General features: G+C 35.1%; 1 protein-coding gene across 1 annotated transcript; it reads right to left on the bottom strand.

Moving 5' to 3' along the window:
• Positions 1 to 870: 870 nt before the first annotated feature.
• Positions 871 to 9,885, bottom strand: LOC131801604 (putative mediator of RNA polymerase II transcription subunit 12). Its single transcript, XM_059120423.1, has 4 exons — positions 9,746 to 9,885; positions 2,026 to 2,262; positions 1,716 to 1,959; positions 871 to 1,653 (listed from the first exon to the last, which is right to left on the bottom strand). Exons 1-4 carry the CDS (start codon positions 9,773 to 9,775, stop codon positions 1,103 to 1,105), a joined length of 1,062 nt encoding a protein of 353 aa, XP_058976406.1. The 5' UTR covers positions 9,776 to 9,885; the 3' UTR covers positions 871 to 1,102.
• Between the last annotated feature and the right edge of the window lie 12,680 nt (positions 9,886 to 22,565).

A 22,565-nucleotide genomic window follows, 5' to 3' on the forward strand; every position in this document is an offset into this window, starting at 1 on the left:
GATGAGTTACAAACGGAATGACGAAGTTAATATACCCTCCATACTATGTATGGTGGAGGGTATAAAAAAACTAAATATTTTACATAGTATGGCTGAGTGTTTAAAATCAGTTTTATGATTTCGATTTTTTTAATGTGGTGCATGTGATACACAACGAGTTTTCAATGCTCATATTGCGGAACACTACGTTTTTAGTGCTTCGACTCCGGTAGACTGCGATTTTTTAGTGTTCCGACTGCGGTACACTGCGATTTTTTAACGCTCCGACTGCGGTACACCCCGATAATCGTTGTGTTCCGGTACAGTATCACTAAAATATTTTTAGTGGTAATGTACCGGTACACTACCGCTAAAATTTTTTTAGTGATACTGTACCGGTACAGTACACTATGTTTCTGTACAGTTTATTTTCTAACGCTGATATAAAGTGAAGCAAGTAGTCGATATAAAATCCAAATGTGATACGTTTTTATATATTTTTATCAGACTTATGTCAGATACGACATGGAAAATAATGGGCCACCCCTTCGGAACCACTCCCAAGAGGTGTCAACGGTTTGAATAATTATAACGCAAATCAATATATATTTAAATAAATAAACAATTGCTGAGGATATTCAGCTGTCGGCAAAACGGCTAATTCCATATAACTTTTTTTAATTTATTTTGGTGCATTGCAATTACCTAGTCGTGACTGGCGCCCTCTAGTATAAAATTTACAGATATTCATCTAAGACTCATTTTCAATGTATAGCACACATAAAGTTTTGATCTTAGATGTATCACCCTGTTGTACCCCATTGGTAAAATGCCGATCCTAAGAGTATGCTTTAATATTTAATAAAATAAAACATCTAAATGTGGATTTTTGTTACATGTATTTTCATGCGATTGATGCGATACTTAATGTTAATAATACTGATGAGTTAAATGATAATGATCATTATTAACAATCATATAGAGAGATGCTTAGTTTAAATATATATAGACAACAACCATTTATTTTTGTTGTTGTTGCAAAAACATTTTAACAGACATACATACAGATATACAAATAGATACAAGGTTAGTTTCATTCGCTTGATTCGTGGTGCAGTCGTCTTCAATCCTGTGTCGTCGATGATTTCGTGGCAGCTTTCTTAAATCGCCGATAAGGGTTATTATAACCGAAAGGATTTACTAGCTGGTTAGGTCTCGCTCTTAGTTCCTGTGTAGTCAATTGCTGCTGCTGTTGTTGCTGTTGATCGCCCTGTTGTTGTTGCTTGTTTAAATGTTGCTGCTGTTGTTGTTGCTGTAGATTTTGTTGCTGCAAAAAGTTGCCTTGTGAACCTGCCTGGGGTGTAGACTGAAATTGATTGGAGCCCGATTGCAGCGATGTTTGAGGATAACCAAACTGAGAGTCTTGTTGATATTGTCCAGAGTTTTGTTGTTGCTGCAGGAAACGTTGCTGTTGTTGCAATTGCAATGGTGTCAGCTGTGTTTGGCCCGGTCTCAATACATTGGAGAATTGTCTATAGGGTGTTTGATATGGATTTAGGTTTGGACTAATGCCATCTTGATAGGGTTGAGTGCTAGCAATGAACTGCAGAGACTTGGCAATGGCATCGGGTATGGGTGGTGGCGTGGGTATGTGGGCACCTTCGGCCCGGAAACCTTTTATAAAAATTTGTAATTGAGTAATGTGGTATAAATAATATAAATACTCTGAAACATACCATTTTCATCGGCAATATAACGCACTGTTATCGGGGTTCCCTCGGGTGAAGTATAGGAATAAGAACCCTGAACAACTTGTGCCTCCACGGCTTCACCCAGTCCTAAATTCTTTACATAACCCTGAGCTTGAGCAGTTGTTCCATCGCCAGCCGCATAACCATATTGAAAGCTGCCATCGTAGTTCAGTTCATTTTGATATGCCGTTATGGGTACAAAATTCTGATTGTAATTGCGATAAATGCTCTGTGAAAAAATAGAGAGAATCTATTATTTATTTTCTCTCTCTAAATTCTCGAGTTATTTACACACCTGTGGTAAGAGTGGCGATATAGGCTGCAGGGGATTAATACCTGGTGCCAGGGGATTTACAGGGAACGGTGATTGTTGTTGCGGTTGCTGCAGTTGTAATTGTTGACGTTGCCGCAACTGTTGACGCTGGAAATTAGGTGTCTGTCGTTGGAATGGTGATTGATTGAAAAGAGTATTCTGTTGAGACTGGCATGTATTCAGCAACACAGCTAAGGTCAATAGAAAAACTGTAAAAAACTGCAAAGAGAAAATCGAATATAATAATATTGCCTATACTTTATTGGGAAAATGACTTAAAAAATTTGGACAATACAATGACCAAACCAGATAATGCAAAAAACGACATTTAAGGATTCTACCACTTTCTGTTGTGGTAAAAAATATTTATAAAATGTTAATATGCATCTCGCCCATATTCATATAGCCCGATTCTATGCAAAATTTCCAAGTTCTTGTTCGATCAATCGATCACGATGGTGTAATATTAAGTACTTTTCGTAACCTTCTTAGATTCTGGAAATTCTACCTATTTTTGATTCTATACAATTATAGTGAGCCTCAGCAAAACAAATTTTGTAACTGACTGATCGCTTTATATTAATGATGTACAATTACACTGTGCTACAAAATTCAAAATTTTCATGATTATAAAAGTAGATCTAACAAGTAAGCAAATGCTATTATCGGGCGGGGCGAACATTTAATACCCTACAACACTATAATTTGCGATAAAGTTTGTGCAGATCCGATACCCTTTTGACTAGAATGAAGATTCCCCTAAGAAGCATCCCCATATCTACTACATTATAAGCGCAAATGTTGAACCTAATTCCATCGATATTTGACAAAGCAGATATTCCTACAATAGCAAAAACCTAATTCGCTCTCTCGGAAAGAACAGGACATTTAATTCTTGAACTAATGTCACAAATTGCTGCAAAATGTTATCTTAGCTTTTGACCGAAACCACGAGGTCATGCAAATCTTTCGACCTTTGTTATGTTAGTGGGTATTCAAAACAATATTTGAAAGTGTCGGTTCCTCTACTTTTCTATACGATCGTCAACGAAATCAACATTACTGTAAAAGTCAGAGGTACATCTTGTATGTATCTGTGATTTCGGTAATATTGATATTTTTCACAGAAATTGTGGTCCATTTAATCAGCTCGATATTATCCGATGACCGTTAAAAATATTAGGCTTTAGCGCTGTCCTAAACTATGATCTCATAAAAAATTCCATGTTCATTGGTCCTTAGTTGAGAACTGTAGGACGGCTTTAAAATCTAGACAAATTTTAGTTTGCTGGTCCATGCCAATAGGCTTTTATTCCGATCCTAACCCTGCTCCCTTGCAAAATTGGTTGGACAATAAATGTGACCTTAATAAAATACCTCCAACTCAAGCTGAAAAATATTAAAAAAATGTGCAATTTATATTTGGTTTTTTCCAGAACTGTAAGAATGTAAAAGTTTTTACTGTGATAACCGATTTTCTCTTTATGATATTGAAGGGAATTGCAAAAATAGTAGATTCTTGCAGGTTCGAGAACAGAGCAATTGTAAATCAAATTTAAAAAATCTCATGCGATAAAAAAATATGACAAACTTTTAATACCCTCTACCTTCGGGTAACGGAAACACAATCATCAAAATGCCGAATATGGGGAGGTACCGTTATATGGGAGTTATACCAAAACGTGTACCTATACAGGGTTGCCCATATCCGACGGAAACATCTGGCAACGCCATAACTTTTGACAGAGATGTCAAATCGCTTAATGACATACCGCGTTTGAAGCGTCAGTCCAAGCAGATTTTTACCATGAACCAATACACGCCACGCGAAACAGTTGAAATTTACATTCAACGGAAGAAGTCAATTGTGAAAGCTCAACGTGCTTTTAAAACATTAAAAAATGTAAGAAGTGCGCCTTCTAAGAACACCATTTTTTTTACGAAAAATTTTCGACTGGTAAGGCTCTTTCTTATCCAAAGAGGCCATATAAAAGTCGACCAAGGCGATCGGCCGAGAATATCGCTGCCGTACGAGCCAGTGTTGAGAGGTCCCCAAGAACACTCTAAAAACGCCATTCTTAGCAGTTGGGCATGGCTCGGTCCACTTTACAACGGATTATTCGCATTGATTTGCATTTGTTCCCGTACAAAATTCAATTGACGCAAAGAATGTTGCCTGCGGACAAGCCTCGTCGATTGGAATGGGCCCAAAGGGCCCAAAGGTCCGTCGAATATGGGCAACCCTGTACATACAATGTTTCGCCACCGAAGCTAGAACCCATTATGACCAACAAATACCAATTTTTAGACAAATCCGTGAAAAAATGTGGCAAAAATCATCAAAATACCGAATATCGGGAGTTACCGTTTTATGGAAGCTATACCAAAGCGTGGACCTATACATACAATGTTTCGCCACACGAACTAAGACCCTCTATGACCTAAAAATACTAATTTTCAGACAAATCAGTGAAAAATGTGGCAAAACCATTAAAATACCTAATATCGGGAGGTACTGTTATATATATACCGCCACCGGAGCTAGAACCCACTATGGCCAACAAATACCAGTTTTTAGATAAATCCGTGATAAAATTTGGCAAAAATAATAAAAATACCGAACTATGGACTAATTTATCTCATTTTTAATACCAACCATCCTAGATACAACACTTTTTATTCTGCTAAATTTTGACGCTCTACGTCAAATAATATGTGCTGTATCGTGATTTCAACAGACAGACATCGTTATACCGACATTGAATTTTATGCTGATTATGAATATATATACTTTATGGGGTCTACGACGAATATTTAGGGATGTTACATACGGAATGACAAGTTAAAAAAACCCACCTTTCCAAGGTGGAGGGTATAGAAATGTCACTAAATATTTTTATGCGATTTGTCAAGATTTTGTTCTCTTCTGTCAAAAGGCCACTCTCAATTAATGAGAGTTGCCAAAATCCGTCCAGTCGTTTTTGAGTTATAATAACTAACATCCTTCCTTGATATAAGAGATTGTATATATTTTGCTATATATGCGATATTTTGGATATCAGCATCAATGTGGCAGTCAGAAGTTACTATTTCGTATATTTGTGATTTTTCTGGAATTAAAAATATTCGAGTTTAAAGGAAATGTTGGTATTTTTTATGTCAAAGTTATGGTATATTTCAACCGTTGGTTGGCTTCTGCCCAGCCCTTAACTCTAGCCTCATGCAACATTTCGTGTCGATTGGTCAATAATTGTGATGGCTAGAGCAACTACAAAATCATGATTTTTTCTGTTCTTGGTTCATTTCAACCCAAATACTTTGCGATCATCTCCTCCAAAAATAGGCTTCTATTCTGATCTTAATTTCACCAAAACTCCACAAATTTTCGTGAGGATTGAGCCCTAATTGCCACCTTTAGCGTGATTACAATTTAACATGGACAGACGGGCGGACGGACATACATAGCTAGACTTAGTTCGGTGAGATCGGATCCATATACAGTTTCCTATGTCTTGGACCGATATTTCGGTTATCTTCAACCGATTTCGGGTTAATTGTGCACCAAATGGCGAATATAAATCCAAATTACCTGAATTTAAGTACATCCAACGGAATTCAGTTCAGATATAGCTATAGCTCCCAAAGAAAATCGATTCAGAATTGCATAAGCCTCCTATATATTGGTTCCCTCTGAAATCCCACTATGTGTGCTCTAAAGTCAAATGATGATAGATGATATGATCTACTTCAAATAATTCTTTTGTTACGGGAGCTCTACTAAATATGCATTGTGGTGTAGGGTATCATATAGTCGCCCTCGCCCGGCTTTTGACTTTCCCTTACTGGCGACATTGTAAGCCATTTTTCATTTTTCAATTCACTGAGAACCTAAAGTACTAGATTACAGTCTAATTGATTGAAAATGTCAGCCTTAATATAGGCGCTACAGCAAAATATGAATACACATTGATACACAACTGTTAATTACTGACATCAAAATGTCGTCTAAGAGAGTTTCGGAGCTAAATACCCGAGTGTCATTGACTAACGAACGTATTCTAACTATTGCATCATTTAACTGATTTAGAGCACTGAAGGAAACCCAGACACGATGCAGTTTCGTTAAGGGTTGTGTACTTCAAAATCGAGGAAATCGTCCTTCATCGGTAAGACAATATCTGTCGGAAAGGGTCATTTTTCCCCACTTGAAAGGGGTCAAACAGTGGGGTATAAGTCAAAACAGGAAAATAAGCGGTCGGTACTTTTTGCTTGAAGTTTATCGTCCACGCTCATTTTACGATAACGGAGAGCGAAATAATCCTTATTAAAACGCGATAAGAAGTAGTGCCCATCCGTTGGACCCCTTTGGATTCAGGGACTATTTTCTTATGAGGCTGAAAATAAATCTTTCCTTAGTGAAAAGAAATCCAAAAGTGGTAAGTTAACTTTTATATATTTTTACATTTCTAGTTTGCGGAAAGCACTTCAGGTTAGATGCATCTTAAAAAAATGTATCTGTAAAAGAGGCTACAATGAAGTTGTTTTTGTCGTTAAATTGGCACAGGCTACAAGCTAGCCCTACATTTAGAGAAAACATGGAGAAATTATTTCGAATTATATCCAAATTGGTTCATATTTGCTTTAAATTTAGGGGTAGATGTGGGTACCTTGTGGGGGCTATATCCAAATCGGAACCGGGAATAATTCGAAATTTAAAAGAGATGGGACCAAGCTTTTCGAGCTATAAGTATATTTTTTACATATTTATCAGTCAGTTAGAAAATTTACAAATGCTCACTTCAAATTTACACCAATCTCGCGCAATTAAGACTGCCCTATTTCCTATTTTTATACCCTCCACCATAACATTGAGGGCATATTAAGTTTGCCATTCCTTTTGTGACTCATCGAAGTATTCATTAATGTGCTGTGAAAAATTCTAATTCGATTTAGTCACGCTTTCTTCCGAAGGAATTGAGAAAGAAATTTTAGAAGTCAGTTCAGGTATGAACTCATAAAATGTTCAAAAAATGGGCTACGTTGGCCAACTTTTTGGTATAGAGCCCAAATAACTATACCCCCTTCCCATTGGACAGCACCACCCTATATTCGGTATTATGATGGCTTTCCCCAATTTTCTTCAACGAAATTGTCTAAAGTTTCGTTTTTTTAATTGACTTCCAAAAATTGTTGATTTGGGTCCTCATTTTGACATTATGTATATCATGTTGGAGGGAATCAAATATTCGGCGCGGCCAAATATGTGATTCCGTTTGGAACACTTCAAAAAAACATTCTTGATCAGCATAAAATTCTATGTCGATTTAGAGATGTCTGCCCGTCTATTGGCATCACTCTAGCTTCTGAATGTAATAAAGTAGTTTGATTAAATTTTACTCAGATGTGTGTTTTGCCTGCATGACTTTTGGTATTGAAAATGGGCTATATAGGTCCACGTTTTTATATAGCCCCTATATAACTGTACCAAATGATTGAAGTTTTTTTTGAGTGTTTTAGTCACAATTTTAACCCAAATTCGCTATAATTACAATTTGTATTCCCATTACGTAAGAAACGTCCTTTCATAGGACTGTCAATATAGGTCTGAGTTTATCTATAGTCCCCATATAACTGTACTTCCGATATTCGGTATTTTGATGATTTGTGTCACACTTTTTACCGAAAATCTTTAAAATTTGGAATTTGAAGTTCCTAATAGGTTCCTACCTAGTAGTTCCTACTACATGTCACAAAATTGCTTACAGAGGTCCACATTTTCGTACAGCCCCCATATAACGGTACCTCCCGATGTTCGGTATTTTGATGATTTTTGAAATTTGAAGTTCCTAATAGATTCCTACATAATAGTTCCTACTATATGTCTCAAAATTGCTTACAGAGGTGCACATTTTCGTACAGCCCCCATATAACGGTACCTCCCTAAATTCGGTATTTTGATTATTTTAGCGACATTATTTACCGGAATTGTTTCAAATTTTGTATTTGAAGTTCATAATGGGTTCTACAGCCTGTAAAAGTCCACGTCTTCGTTTAGCCCCAATATTCAGAATTTCGATGTTATTGTGACATTGTTCACCGGAATTGGTTCATATTTCGTATTTGAGTATGGCCTGTGTCAAAAATTGCCTATTTGTGCCCACATCTTCGTAAAGGCCCCAATATAATGGTAACTGTCTACACTCGGTCATTTTATTATTTTAACAATATCTGTAACAACGGTTTTTTTTTTTTTTTTTTTTTTTTTTTTTTTTTTTTGATAATTTGCAATTTCTTCCAAATGCTGGAGGGTATTTAAAGTTCGGCTTAACTGTTGTACCCTACGCTACATAGTGGTAAGGGTATTATGTCTTTATGCAATTGTTTGTAACATGGAGAAGGAAGCGAGATAGACCTATAGTTGGATTTGAGGATCTTCATATAACCACTTTCTGAGTCGATTTATGCATGTCAGTCCGTCTGTTCGTCCGCCCGTTTATATATTCTTGTGAACAAAATGCACATCGCATTTATTATCCGATCGAGATGAAATGTTCAAAACAATATTTGTTTGGCCCAAGGACGAACCCTATTAAAGTTGTAGTAATCAGATCAGATTTAGATATATCTACCATATATCTTCAAATGGCCAATATCAATTCAAATAACCTGCATTTTGGCACATACAACCGAATTCAGAAGTAATTACATCAGGTTTGATGAAAATCTGTTCAGATATAGCTATAAGCCCATATATATGTTTCATCCTATTTGTTGTTTAAGTCCCCCACATTCAAAAAATGCACTCCACAAGAATGATGTTTAATATCAGTTATCAGTTATAGCCCAGAAATACGTCTGCCAAATTTTCTCAAGATCGGTTCAGATTTGGATATAGCTCCCATATATATCTGCAACCGATTTCGGGTTAATTGTGTGACAAATGGCCAATATCAGTCCAAATGACACATTTTGGCACATCGACCGACTTCTGAAACCAAACTATAACTGCTCTATAGCCAAATGTTGATAAGTGGTATGATATACTTCAAATAAATTCTTTTGCTACGGAGCCCTACTAAATATATAGTCGCCCCGCCCGACTTTTGACTTTCCCTTACTTGAGTTTACTTGTTTCTTTGTCGTATCCCACAATACTATGTCTACTAACTTTGATTGGGACAAAAAGATTGAAACGCCTCGAAATATTCGTCCTAGACCCATGATATTATGTATGGATCTTCCTATCTCGCCGAGCTGAATCGATCTTGTTATATGCCTCCGTTTATCCGTCTGTCCATGTTAATGTGTAATCACGCTACTGGTCGCAATTATGATCCAATCCTCATTAAATTGCGTGTAGTTAGGGTCAGGATGGTCATCGGATAACATTTAGCGAGTGAAATGATATAATAATTTTGTGTGAAAATTTCAAAATTTCCATTCAATCGCGGTAATTTTTAAGACTCAAAGTAACTTTCCGACGAAATCGCTGATACATATCGTAAATTTCTACCGATTCTTTTCATGTCTTTGAGATCTATGACAAATATATATTAAATATTTTCAAACCCCTCTATGAAGGTTTGGGATCTTTAATGAAATATCAAATAGAATTTGGATACACTTAGTGATATGTTGAGACCATTTCAAAGTTTCAATCCAATTATTCAAATATATTTGTTTATTTTTCAAAAAAATTTACCCGATAGCGAATTTTCTCCATTGTTCCCATATTTAGGCGAAAATTTCTCAAATATTTCACTCAAATAATTGCAATCGCAACAAACTTTGTTTTCCGTCCGATTTTTCACTACATTCACTTCGATTTGTTGTTATTTTCAAACTGATTACAACAAAAAAAAAAATCAAATGACAATTTCGACAAATTTGAATTCGTTGTAGTCAACTCTCGATTTCAATTGCAATTAGCATAGAACACGGAGCACGCGGTTGATTCACAGTAAACGGTCGCTATGATGGATCTCTGATCTGGAAGACGTTCTTCGAGTTATATCTTCGAAGTTGTGCAATTATCTCTTTGAGCTCTGTAAATAAACTAATTGTAGATCAGCAAATGCGCTGCGTATTTATACAATGGAAATGCCGCAGGGCATGAACGAACGCACCCCAACAGACAAACGAGCAAACGTACGCATAGTATGCCATCTCCAACTCCATCTCCACCTCCAACTCATTATGAGGTTTCGGCATTAAAAGCTAAAAGCCAGCTGCAAACATTTTCTACTGGATCATTATTCTTTTTATTTTCCATTTCAGGCCCAGAATCTGTGGAATGCAACAACCACAAGCGGTCGACGCAACGGAGCGGGAATTTGTCCAAAAAGTAGCGGTAAAACAGCCAACAACAAGCTAAGCAAACAAATAAGTAGTGATTGCTGGTGCCAGATGCGCGTTGCAATCTGTCAAAACATCATCTTCTATTAGCGGTAGCCAATAAAAGTTTTGTACGTTTCCGGTTTAGATACTGGACACACACAGCACAAAACATTTATGGGCGATTTGTTCTTAGGTCTGTCGGTTAGTTGTTAGTTGTGGATGGGGAGTACTTAAACGGCGCTATCTTCGGCCGATATGAGTGGCAGAAAAAGATGCAAAACAAGTAGCTACGTAACTCTTGCATTATCATCTTCAAAATCAAGTTTATTACCATTTGTTTTTTTCTTCCACCCATTCAGTAGCGTTTTCACATTAGAATTTATTGGTTTTTTATTGAACATTGACAGAAGGACAAATAAATCTCGGTGGTGGTCAGTTGTAGAAGAATATTAATGTTCTAGTACTTTAGATAAGTACGCTATAGGAGGTTGAAGAAATATATGCATATATTATCAAAAGGAATTAAATCTGAGACATAAAGTATGTTAAGGAAACTTACTATATTTGTGGATAACATTACTGTGGTGGAGTATAGGATTTGGATATGGAGTTAGTTTTCGAACAATTTCGATTTGGGTGAACCGATAAAGCTGGAATGCTAAAATAAGATTATCGGAATTATCGGATATAAGATTACTATTGCATTGCAGGACTGATGTATGTAGCTAGTTTCAGAAATTCGTACACATGTTTACTACATGCAACTTACTTTGGTAGAATTTGGATTTCGGTAAACAAATAGAGCTGATATCCTGAAAATTGGAAATAAGAAAACTGTGGGAGTATAGAATTGTGGTATGTTGGAAGCTTTGTAAATTCTAACTTATGTATAATAAGTGGTACTAAATTTGGTACAATTTGGATTTGGGTGAACTGATAGGTCCGGAATCCTGAAATTAGGAATTAAAATGTCTATTGGATTGTATGATGCAGGTTGTTACAAATTGTACATATTGGAATTGTGGTGCACAGATAGAGCTGCAATTCTGAAATTTGGGAATATGATTTCTATGGGATTGTGTAAGTTTTGGTAATTTGTAGTGTAGGGTTGTTGGGTTGCATGGAGGAAGATTTGAGAATTTGTACTTATGTGTACTAAACTTGGTACAATTTGGGTTTGTGTGAATCGATAGGGATAAAATGCTGAAATTTAGGATTATTTCGCATTTTCTAAATTTCGTAGCTTTTGGTATTTTGTGAAGGGATACAGCTGGACATTTGGTACCAAATTTAAGTTTGGGAAATAGTATTTGGAAATGTGTAACAACTGTACTAAATGGTACTACTACGTTATTTACCGGAACAATTTCAAATTTAGTATTTGAAGTTCGTAATGAATACTACAGCCTATGACAGAATATTGTCTGTGCAGGTCCACGTCTTCGAGTAGCCCCCATATAACTCTACCCCCTGATATTCGGTATTTTGATGATTTTAGCGATATTATTTACCGGAATTGTTTCAAATTTGAACTTCGTAGTGTATATTACATAGCCCCCATATAACGGTACCCCCGATATACGGTATTTTTATGATTTTAGTGACATTATTTACCGGAATTATTTCAAATTTTGTATTTGAAGTTCGTAATGGATACTACAGCCTATGTCAGAAAATTGTGTGTGGAGGCTTATGACAAAAGTTGCGTATGCAGGTCCACGTCGTCGTATAGGCCTAATATACGTCTAAATTCGGTATTTTTAAGATTTTAACAGAATTTTTAATGGATTTTCATTTTTTGAAAATTGCCAAATTTGTACCAAATGGTGGAGGGTATTCAAAGTTCGGCCCAGCCGGACTTATACCATTTTTACTTGTTATATAAAAGAGTAGTAAAGTAATTAAATGACTGACTGATCGAGATTCAACGCTCAGACGAGACGTCTGAAGCTAGAATTTTTAAATTTTTAACAAGAGTCCGTCTTGATGCGTGGGCATGTGATAGGTGCAAATACTAAACTTTGTATTGATCCCAAGGAATGAGCTAGACATTTTCTAAAATTTGGATTGAGAATCGGTGATGTACCAAAGGGTTTTTGGAAATTTGAAATTTAATGTTACGAAAAGTTCCAAAAAGGTACCAAAATTCTAAAGTGGTACCAATTGTTACTATTTGCACTGATAGAGCACAAAAAAATTTGAAATTTGGTATAATAATCGAGGTTGAAAAATAAGTTCGATATGTGTACTAAGAAAATGTGTACGAACTGAATTTGGAACAGCAGAAAACAAATTGCCTTGAAAAGATGTAAGAGGCTTGTTCAAACGAGGACTAGAAAAAATGTATAAATCAGGACCATCATTTTATTGATTAGCACTGACGGTAGTGTGTAATAAATACCGTGCAATACTCTCCACTTATTGTTCGAACAAAATCATATTTGCGACGCTCTGTACTGTGGTTTGCATCCAACATGAACCGCTGGCAATGCAAGTCTTCGATAAAGACGTTAATAAATTTATGATGTAAACTTCAGTGTTATTTTATGATCTTCATTGTTGAATTTCGGTTTTATGCTAATTTATTTTCCAATTGTTTGTTTTTCTTCTGGTTCGTCTTCTGCATCAGCATCATTGTTTTGAGTTGAAAATTTAGGCTGGTTTTCTACAACTATGCAGAACAAAAAGTTTTATGAGTTTGGAGAAGAGGTTAAGGTTGTCATAAATTGTGTAATGGTAAGAGATTTTTCAAGGGATGTACTTGAATCATTTGCAATGGTGGTTTCAATTCGATTGAGTTCATATTTGTTAAGTCCATGTGAGGTTTGATAATTTATATTTAAACACAGAGTTTGAGGTGCTTTAATAAATTTATGACATTGAAAAATTAATATGGATTTTTGATCAAAAAATGTTTATATGCAAATTGTCAGCCGTATAGTCGCTTTAATTTGCTTTTCCACAATGCCAAATAATCCGAATTTTATGAAAATTGAGGACCAAAATCTATCTTCTAGAAGAGAATATTCATCAACACCTGTATCTTTATATCGATCAATATTGATCATTTTCATTAGCTTTCTTCTGCAAGAATCTTCGGCTTTTATCATTTTTACAAGTATTTACTAAAAATTCCATTCTCTTAATTGAAAGTCTCGTAAAAATTGTAGACAAAATGAATGAAAATTAATAGACTAAAAACAACAATTGTTTTCGATAATTATACCCTACACCACATAGTCGTAATGGTATTATGTCTTTGTGCATTTGTTGGTAACAGGGAGAAAGAAGCGAGATAGACCCATAGCTACTTTTGAGTATTTTCATAGAATCACTTTTTAAGTCGATTTATGCATGTCAGTCCGTCCGTCCACTTATTTTTCTGAACAAAATTTTGCAAACAATATTTGTTTGGCCCAAGGTCGAACCCTATTGAAATTGGTGATAATCGGATTAGATTTAGATACTGCTCCCATATATCTTCAACCGATTTCGGCTAAATTGCGCACCTAATGGCTACTATAAGTCCAAATGACATGTATTTTGATTGATCCCACCGAATTCAGACTAGAATCAAGTAAATCAAATTTGGATAAATTGGGTCAGATATAGCTATAGCTCTCATATATATTTTCCATCCGATTTGGGGTTTTAACTTAACTTAATTTTATAGAGATCCGTTCTGATTAGAATATATGTTTTATCCGATTTGGGGTTTAAGTCCCTCACATCCGTAATATGTTATCGAGAACAGCAAGATTTGGATATATCTCCCATATATATCCTTAATCCGTGCAAATAATGGCTAATATCAGCCCAAATGGAGTGAATTTCGGGACGTACGTTTCCACTTTGTGAAACTCGGCTCCAATATATATTTTTTTAATACAATTCTCCTCCAAGTGATATCATGCACTCTATAGCAAACTACAACTGCTTTAAAGCCAAATGTTGATAGATGGTATGATCTACTTGAAATGAACTCTTTTGCCTTACTAAATATGCATAGTGGTGTAGGGTATTATATAGTCACCCGACTTTTGACTTTTCCTTACTGGTTTTCTTTTTTGAATTTAGCATAGGAGATATCATTGAAAATTGGCATCTAGCAAAGTCCCACGCATCAACCAGTTTGCGACGCGTTTCGCCGTTGATTAAGCGATGCATCGGGCATATTAGATGCTATAGTGGGCCATTCATTATAAGCTTAACTCGAAAGAGAAAATTATCAAATATCCATCAACCATTTGGCCGAGTAACAAGTGATACCAAATTACCAGCTTCTGATTGGCTATTATTCTGATTTTGGGAAATTTCCATCAATTTTTGATATTTTTGCTATTCTTTATTTTCCATGTTTTTCGATAAAGACAGTCTGTCTGCGAGAATTTCGCTTGTTGTTCTTATATTAGATTTACAAATAAAATAGTGCGAGAACACATTACTATTTAGAAATAACTTGCTTGGTTTGTTTTTGTTTCCTAAATTATGTTCCAAGTACATAGATATTATATCATTTCTTTCACGACACATATGTTTGCCTTTTATGTTTTCACACTACAAATGTCAATCTGTCAATCACGAGATACGGCACATAGTCGCAACACAACAGACATCTCATAAAAACGAAGCCAACTTAATTTATTATACAGAACACACCTCCACTTTGCAGGTTAATAGCCAATAATATTTCCACACGAGTTTAGGAAAATATTCCACCAGCATTCGCTGAGCTGTAATGAATGTCACTGATAACTTCATCTAAAGTCAATGTGCGTAATTATTCATTTAGTGCGAGAGTGAGTAAAGATACACACACACACGCATGTATGTCTATTTGTGTGTGTGCGAATATCATTTGTTGTTATTATTCTAAACATTTATCAATGTTGTCTACCAGAACACTGGCAATAAATCACAACATGGAATTTACATTAGAACAATATGCTGTTGTAAGGTGTTTACAACGAAAGACTTAAGACACAAACGCATTTATCGCTGTCTGACATATTTGACGCAATTAATTAAGCTGATATAATTCCATCAGCATAGAATGTGATTAATCTTCATTTAATAGTCAAATATATAGAAACATTTGTATAGGTGAAAAATAATTAAAATTACAATTACGATAGGTTTTATATTTTGATATTTAAAAGAATCATTCGTAGGCCTCAGAATGAAGTGATAATATACCATCTCGAAATACTTATCTACTAAAATTAAGTGAATCTTTGCAATTCTTTAATATGAGACTTCCAATCTTTTTTATCACATTTGAAAGGAAGTCGTGATAGAAAACAAGTAAAGAAAACAAGTAAGTTCGGCTGGGCCAAACTTCGAATACCCTCCGCCATTTGGTACAAATTTGGCAATTTTCAAAAAAAAAAATAAAATCCGTTAAAAATTCTGTAAAAATCTTTAAAATACCAAAAGTAGGTGTATATTAGGGTCTATACGACGACGTGGACTTGCATAGGCAACCTTTGTCATAAGCAATTGCAATATTCAAATATGAAACTTGACGAAAATCTGTCAAAATACCTAACAAAAATCATCAAAATACCTAATATAGGGAGGTACAGTTATATGGGGGTTATACGAAGACGTGGACCAGCACATACAATTTTCTGTGATAGGCTGTAGTATCCATTTAGGAACTTAACCTGCCTACTGGAAAAAAAAAATATGTGTGCAAAATTTTAGCCTTCTATCTCAATTCTTTCGAAAGATAGCGTTATTACAACAGATAGACAGACAGACAAAGATCGCTAAATCAACTTAGAATTTTACGCTGATCAAGAATATATATACTTTGTTGCGTCTGACGTGAGTATTTCGAGGAGTTACAAACGGAATGACAAAGTTAATATACCCACCATAGTATGGTGGAGGGTACAAAAATGGACAAAGCTAAATCGACCCAGCTCGGCGAGGTAGGTAGATACATATGTATAATCGTGAGTCTAGGTTTATGGCATCACCTAACCATGGGCGGATTATGACGGTCATTGTCTTCATAAAAAAGTGGGGAGTATGACCGTTTTTTGTGGGGACTACTTACAAAATTTATTAAATATAGTAAACTTGGATTCGCTTTATCCGGTGCCGGACATACCCAGAGGAGAAAGTCTTTGGATATACCCATTGTTATGGGGTTATAATTGCAATGGGGATTATGTCAAGCCCTAATGGTTTTTATTCTGGCCGTAACTGTGACTCAATGCAAAATTTCGTGAGGTTTGCGTCATATTTGTGACCTGTAGCGTGATTACAAATAAAAATGGACAGACGCTAAATCGACACACATAGCTAAATCGACCCAACTCGGCGAGATAGGCAGATATTTCCGCCAACCCAATTTACACTTTTATTTAAAATGGAAAATCTAAAAACCAGCACTCAGACATAATCCCTACCCATAATAGCAACGAGGATTATGACCTTCATAATCCCCAATATTATGGGGGTTATGTCCGCTACTTTTTGTGGTTTATGACCGTTTTTCTCTTAGACATAGTCCCCATTCTATTATGGGGGTTCGTTCATAATATCCAGAGAGTTTCGGACATAATCCATATAATAATGGGTATGCACAAAACTATTGGATGTGCGAAAAAAAATTAAGATTGTCTCCTCTGGGTATGTCATGCATGTAAATTTCATAATTTTTGTAAGTAGTCGGCCTTTGGCTGGGGAGTGAGATTTTCTTCCCTGAGTATGTCTCGCACCGGCTACACCGAATCAAAGATTAATTATTTTTGGAAATAGTCCATACTACAAACGGTCATACTGCCTAAGAAGATTGTATTCATTTTGGAAGCGGACATAATCCCCATAATTGCAATGGGGATTATGTCCGTGGGAATTACGTCCGGACACCGACACGGCACATCTAAAACCAACGGACGTAATCATTTTTAAAAAAATAAACCCATTTTCTTTTTGGAAATATAAACAAATTCTTCACAGTAAGGCAATAGGTGAAAATAGCTTTTACACCCAGACGAAAAAAGTAACTGAAAAAAAAAAACTAAATTGTCTAGGTAGCAACTGTTTGTCTGCCTTAAACAAAAGTTCTGTGAACATGCTACATGTCTTTGTGCATTTGTTTGTAACATGGAGAAGGAAGCGAGATAGACCCATAGATACTTTTGAGGATCTTCATTGTATCACTTATTGAGTCGATTTAAGCATGTCAGTCCGTCTGTCTGTGTATTTTTGTGAACAAAATCCGATTAAGATGAAATTTTCCAAACAATATTTGTTTGGTCAATAGACGGCCCTGGAGTATTTTAAGAAAACCTAAGGACAGATACGCTGTACGTCTAACTTTCGAGTTATGATTTTAATTTTATGCTTGGGATGCCCAGGATCATTATAAAATCATCTCAAATATTTGTTTGCAGTTTCTGTTTTAGTACGGTTTCACGGTCAGAAAGATATGTTCTGATCTTTTCGTGTTATGCTCATTCGACTTAAGTGAAGGTATGTTCGAAATAAGCTACAAAACTGCAAGCAGATATATAACCCGATTAATAACTGCGACCAGAATGTAATGGCCCATAAACACAATGCTGAAAAGAAAAAATATTTTAAAATGTTCAATTCAATATTATAAATCAAATCTCAAAAAAATCTCACGCGGTGAAAAGTATAACAAAAATTAACATAATATCAGAAAATTGGCATAAAAATATTCACATTTTTATTAGCACCTATTAAAGCGATTTTTCTAGATTTTATTCCTTACTATGAAAATGCCATTCTAAATTGGTGAGAATTGTCAAAATCCTACTATATTTTGGATATCAGCAATAATGTAACGTTCAGAAGTATTATTTTCGGGTATTTGAAATTTCGTTGGAATTCAAAATAATCGTGGTTAAATGGGAATTTGCGTATATTTTATATAGAAGTTATGGTCTATTTCACTCGCTAAATATTACTCGATGACCGTCCCAATTGCTAGGCTTCTACCCAACCCAAAATTGTAGCCCCAGCAAAATTCCGAGTCGATTGGTCTTTAATTTTGACCTCCAGAGTAACTAAATAAATGAAGATTTTTTTGTTTTTAGTCCCTTTAAACCACTAGATATCTTGCGATCATCTATATTCTGATCTTAATCCCACCTCCATGCAATTTCGTGAGTATTGAACCATAACTGCGACCTGTAGCGTGGTAACATGGACAGACGGACACACATAACCAGATCGCCTCAGCTCGTCGATATAGGAAGATTCATACATAGCATCCTATGTCTTAGACCAATATTTTAATGTGTTACAACATTTTGGCCCAATCAAACTTAAATACCCCCCAACACATAGTGTTATAGGGTATAAAAATACCGAATATCAGGTGGTACCTTTATACAGGAATTACAGAAAAGTGGACCAGCATATTGAATGTTCTACACTTTCAGCGAACTACAAATACTGAATTTTAAACAAATTTCAATAGAAAATGTGGCTAAAGTAGTCAAAACACCGAATATCCGAAGATATCTACATATATAAAACCAGTAAGGAAAGTCTTAAAGTTGGGCGGGCCGACTTCATGATACCCTACACCACTTTGATAATTTAGTAGAACTCCACATAACAATTAAAATGTTTTTATGGTATAACGCGCTATGATTATAGTTATAATTTAAAATTCAAAGAACTAAATATGCCGAAGCATTTGTATCTTTTAAATTCGGACTTGTATTGCCCATTTGGTGCACAATTAATTTGAAATCGGATAAAAATATATATGGGAGCTATATCCAAATCGGAACCGATCTCGATAAAATTTGGCAAAGATATTTCTGAGCTGTATTTAATATATTTCCCTGAATATCTTTGTTACGGAGTGCATATTACGGCTGCAGAGGACAAAAATAACAAATCGGATGAACAATATATATAGGAGCCAAAGCTATATCTGAACCGATCTTCACCAAATTCGACATACTAGCTTCTAGACTCAATTCGGTCGTAAGTGCCAAATTTCATCCCATTTGGACAAATATTAGACGTTTGGTGCACAATAAATGGTAAATCGGACGAAGTTATATATGGGAGCTATATCCAAATCTGAACCGATCTCGATAAAATTTAGCAAAGGTATTTCTGAGCTGCATTTGATATATTTCCCCAAATATTGTTGTTACAGAGTGCATATTACGGCTGCGGAGGACAAAAGTAACAAATCGGATGAACAATATATATGGGAGCTATAGGTATATCTGAACCGATTTCGATCAAATTTGGCATACTTATTTTCAGGCCTAATTTGGTTGTATGTGCAAAATTTCATACTATTCGGGCTGATATTACACGTTTGGTGCAGAATAAAAGTAAATCGGACGAAGTTATATATGGGAGCTATATCCAAATCTGAACCGATCTCAATAAAATTTGGCAAAGGTATTTCTGAGCTGCATTTGATATATTTCCCCGAATATCGTTACTACCGATAGTAGTAATATATTACGGCTGCAGAGGTCAAAAATAACAAATCGGTTGAACAATATATATGGGAGCAATAGCTATATCTGAACCGATTTCGATCAAATTCGGCATACTTATTTTCAGGTCTAATCTGGTTGTATGTGCAAAGTTCCATACTATTCGGCCTGATATTACACGTTTGGTGCAAATTGGACAAACAAATGCACAAAGACATAATACCCTACCACCTTGTGGTGTAGGGTATAAAAACATCTAATTGTAAAATTAGAAACAAATTCGTGCAAAAATGTGCCTAAATCGTGAAAATACCGAATATAAGAGGGTACCATTATATGGGGAAATATCAATATAGAAACATTTTCCATGCGAAAATTTCTAATTACCTAAAACACACTCCCGTGAAATTTTCTCAATCTTCTTAATGTTGATCTGAAGCTAAAGTGATTTCCATAGACAGTCGAAGATGATTCTTCACCTGTATATAGTTGCCAGGGTTGGGCATATTGCACTAAATTTTTAGTGCACTAAGAATTAAATAATTAGTGGTAGTGCAATTTTTAATTCCACTACCACTAAAGGGTTAGTGGTAGTGAAAAATAAATTGCACTACCACTAACCCTTTAGTGATATTTAAAAAAAAATTGCACTACCACTAAATTTTAGTGGTAGTGAAATTTTATTAGCACTACCACTAAATTTAGTGATTTTTTAAATAAAATTTGCACTACCACTAAATTTTAGCGAAGCCAAAAAAAGCACTATGTATATAAGTATTATACCAGCTATAATGAAGTTTATTGAAGTGAGTAGGGAACAACAATCCAGAATATATAGTACATATTCATAAAATTTGATTACTTTTCTAAATAGCACTAATTTAGTGCTATTTTTTATGAAATACCACTAATTTAGTGCAAGTTTTTTTAAATACCACTAAATTTAGTGGTAGTGCTATTGAAATTTCACTACCACTAAAATTTAGTGGTAGTGCAATTTTTTTTTAAATATCACTAAAGGGTTAGTGGTAGTGCAATTTATTTTTCACTACCACTAACCCTTTAGTGGTAGTGGAATTAAAAATTGCACTACCACTAAATGAACAGTGATAGTGAAATTATTAGTGCACTAAAAATACAGTGCATTATGCCCATCTCTGATAGTTGCTTATGTCAAATGTAGAAAAATTATATATTTACAGAGGTTTACCTGTGATTAATAAAGCTTTAAATGCGTAGTTATTTTAATGAGCTTTTAAAACTTTATTTAATATGGCGCCTAAAAGTATACTAAGTGCTTTACAAATACGTTGATTAACGGAAGAAGTAGCAAACCACATTTGCAAAACTCTCACTGAGCTATATGAGATGGAGTTCATACTGTATATGAAAAAAAAGAACTATTCTACCAAAGATATCTTAAAAGATATCAAAGAATTCCGTATATTTTGGAATTGTATCAATCTTTATAAAGTAACAAATATTAACATGCTCAGCCAGGCATCTATTGAAAATATTTTTAAAATATGAATGAACATTACAAAATTTCTTCTTCATAAATCTTTTTAAATATCAGCAAATGTTCAATTTGGCCATTATACGAGTATTTTGTGAGAAGATATGAAATAGAATCCTAATAAGTTTTCCTACTTCCATCGGTTTCAGGACATTTGTAGTCGATATAGCAGTGTCAGTCCGTCCGTTTGTCTATCTATCTGGCTGGATGGTGAGCACGATAGCTATCGAAGAGATATTCCCTTTCTAAACTTGGTACATTTTAATATTATTGTCAAACTTAGAAAGAGTTCGGAGATGGTCAAAATCGGCCCACTCCATCAAGTAACTCCCCCACAAAGGGTCAACAGTCCAAACTCTTATAGTGTTTGAACTAAGAGTCCAATTGTTTTCAAGCACAAAACTTGGTGTGAAATGTTGAATAACCAAAACAATCATGCGAACTGAGGATTCAATTCTCTTAAAATTTCACACATCCAATTATTTCTACCAAAACAAAATCTGGTGTGTAGACCGAATATATAGGACCATTCCATCAAGTACTTCCTCCACAGAGGTGAAATAAGAGTCTGATTATCTTCAAAAGATAATATTTCTCTTAACATTAGATCTGTTGTGAAGATGGTAGATATCGACCCACTCCCTCTCTTCTCCCCTCAATATTCTACAGAGGGTCAATATTTTGAATAACCAAAATGATCATAAAATGCGAGTTCATCATCCAATTCACACAACCCAATATTTCTACTAAAATAATATATGGCGCGTATATATGACTATATACGACGACTCCTTCTGGTACCTCCCTCACAACGGGGCAAAATTTTGAATAACCCAATCCCTCATAATATGCGAAATAAAGTATCAACATTTTGAATAGTTATAAAAAAATGTGATGGGGTTTTAAGTAGATGTGAGACTCTAAACAATCTTTTATGTATAACTATGAATTATAGTTAATTGCGATATCATAATCTGGACCTCTGCCCTGTCCCTTACTCTATCCTCATGCAAAATTCCGTGTCGATTGATTTCAAAGTGTGGCCTACAGAGCGACTACAACATCAGAAAAAAAATTTTTTTTGGTCCATTTGAAACCTTAAATTTACATATTTTAAAAAAGTAAGATTCAGTTTTGACCCTAACCCTACCCTGTGCAAAATTTCGTGAGAATCGGATGGTAATTGCGATATGTGCATAATTCCCTCAACACAT

This window comes from Musca domestica, unplaced genomic scaffold, assembly GCF_030504385.1.
Source record: "Musca domestica strain aabys unplaced genomic scaffold, Musca_domestica.polishedcontigs.V.1.1 17, whole genome shotgun sequence".
In the NCBI taxonomy this organism is placed as follows: Eukaryota; Metazoa; Arthropoda; class Insecta; order Diptera; family Muscidae; genus Musca; species Musca domestica.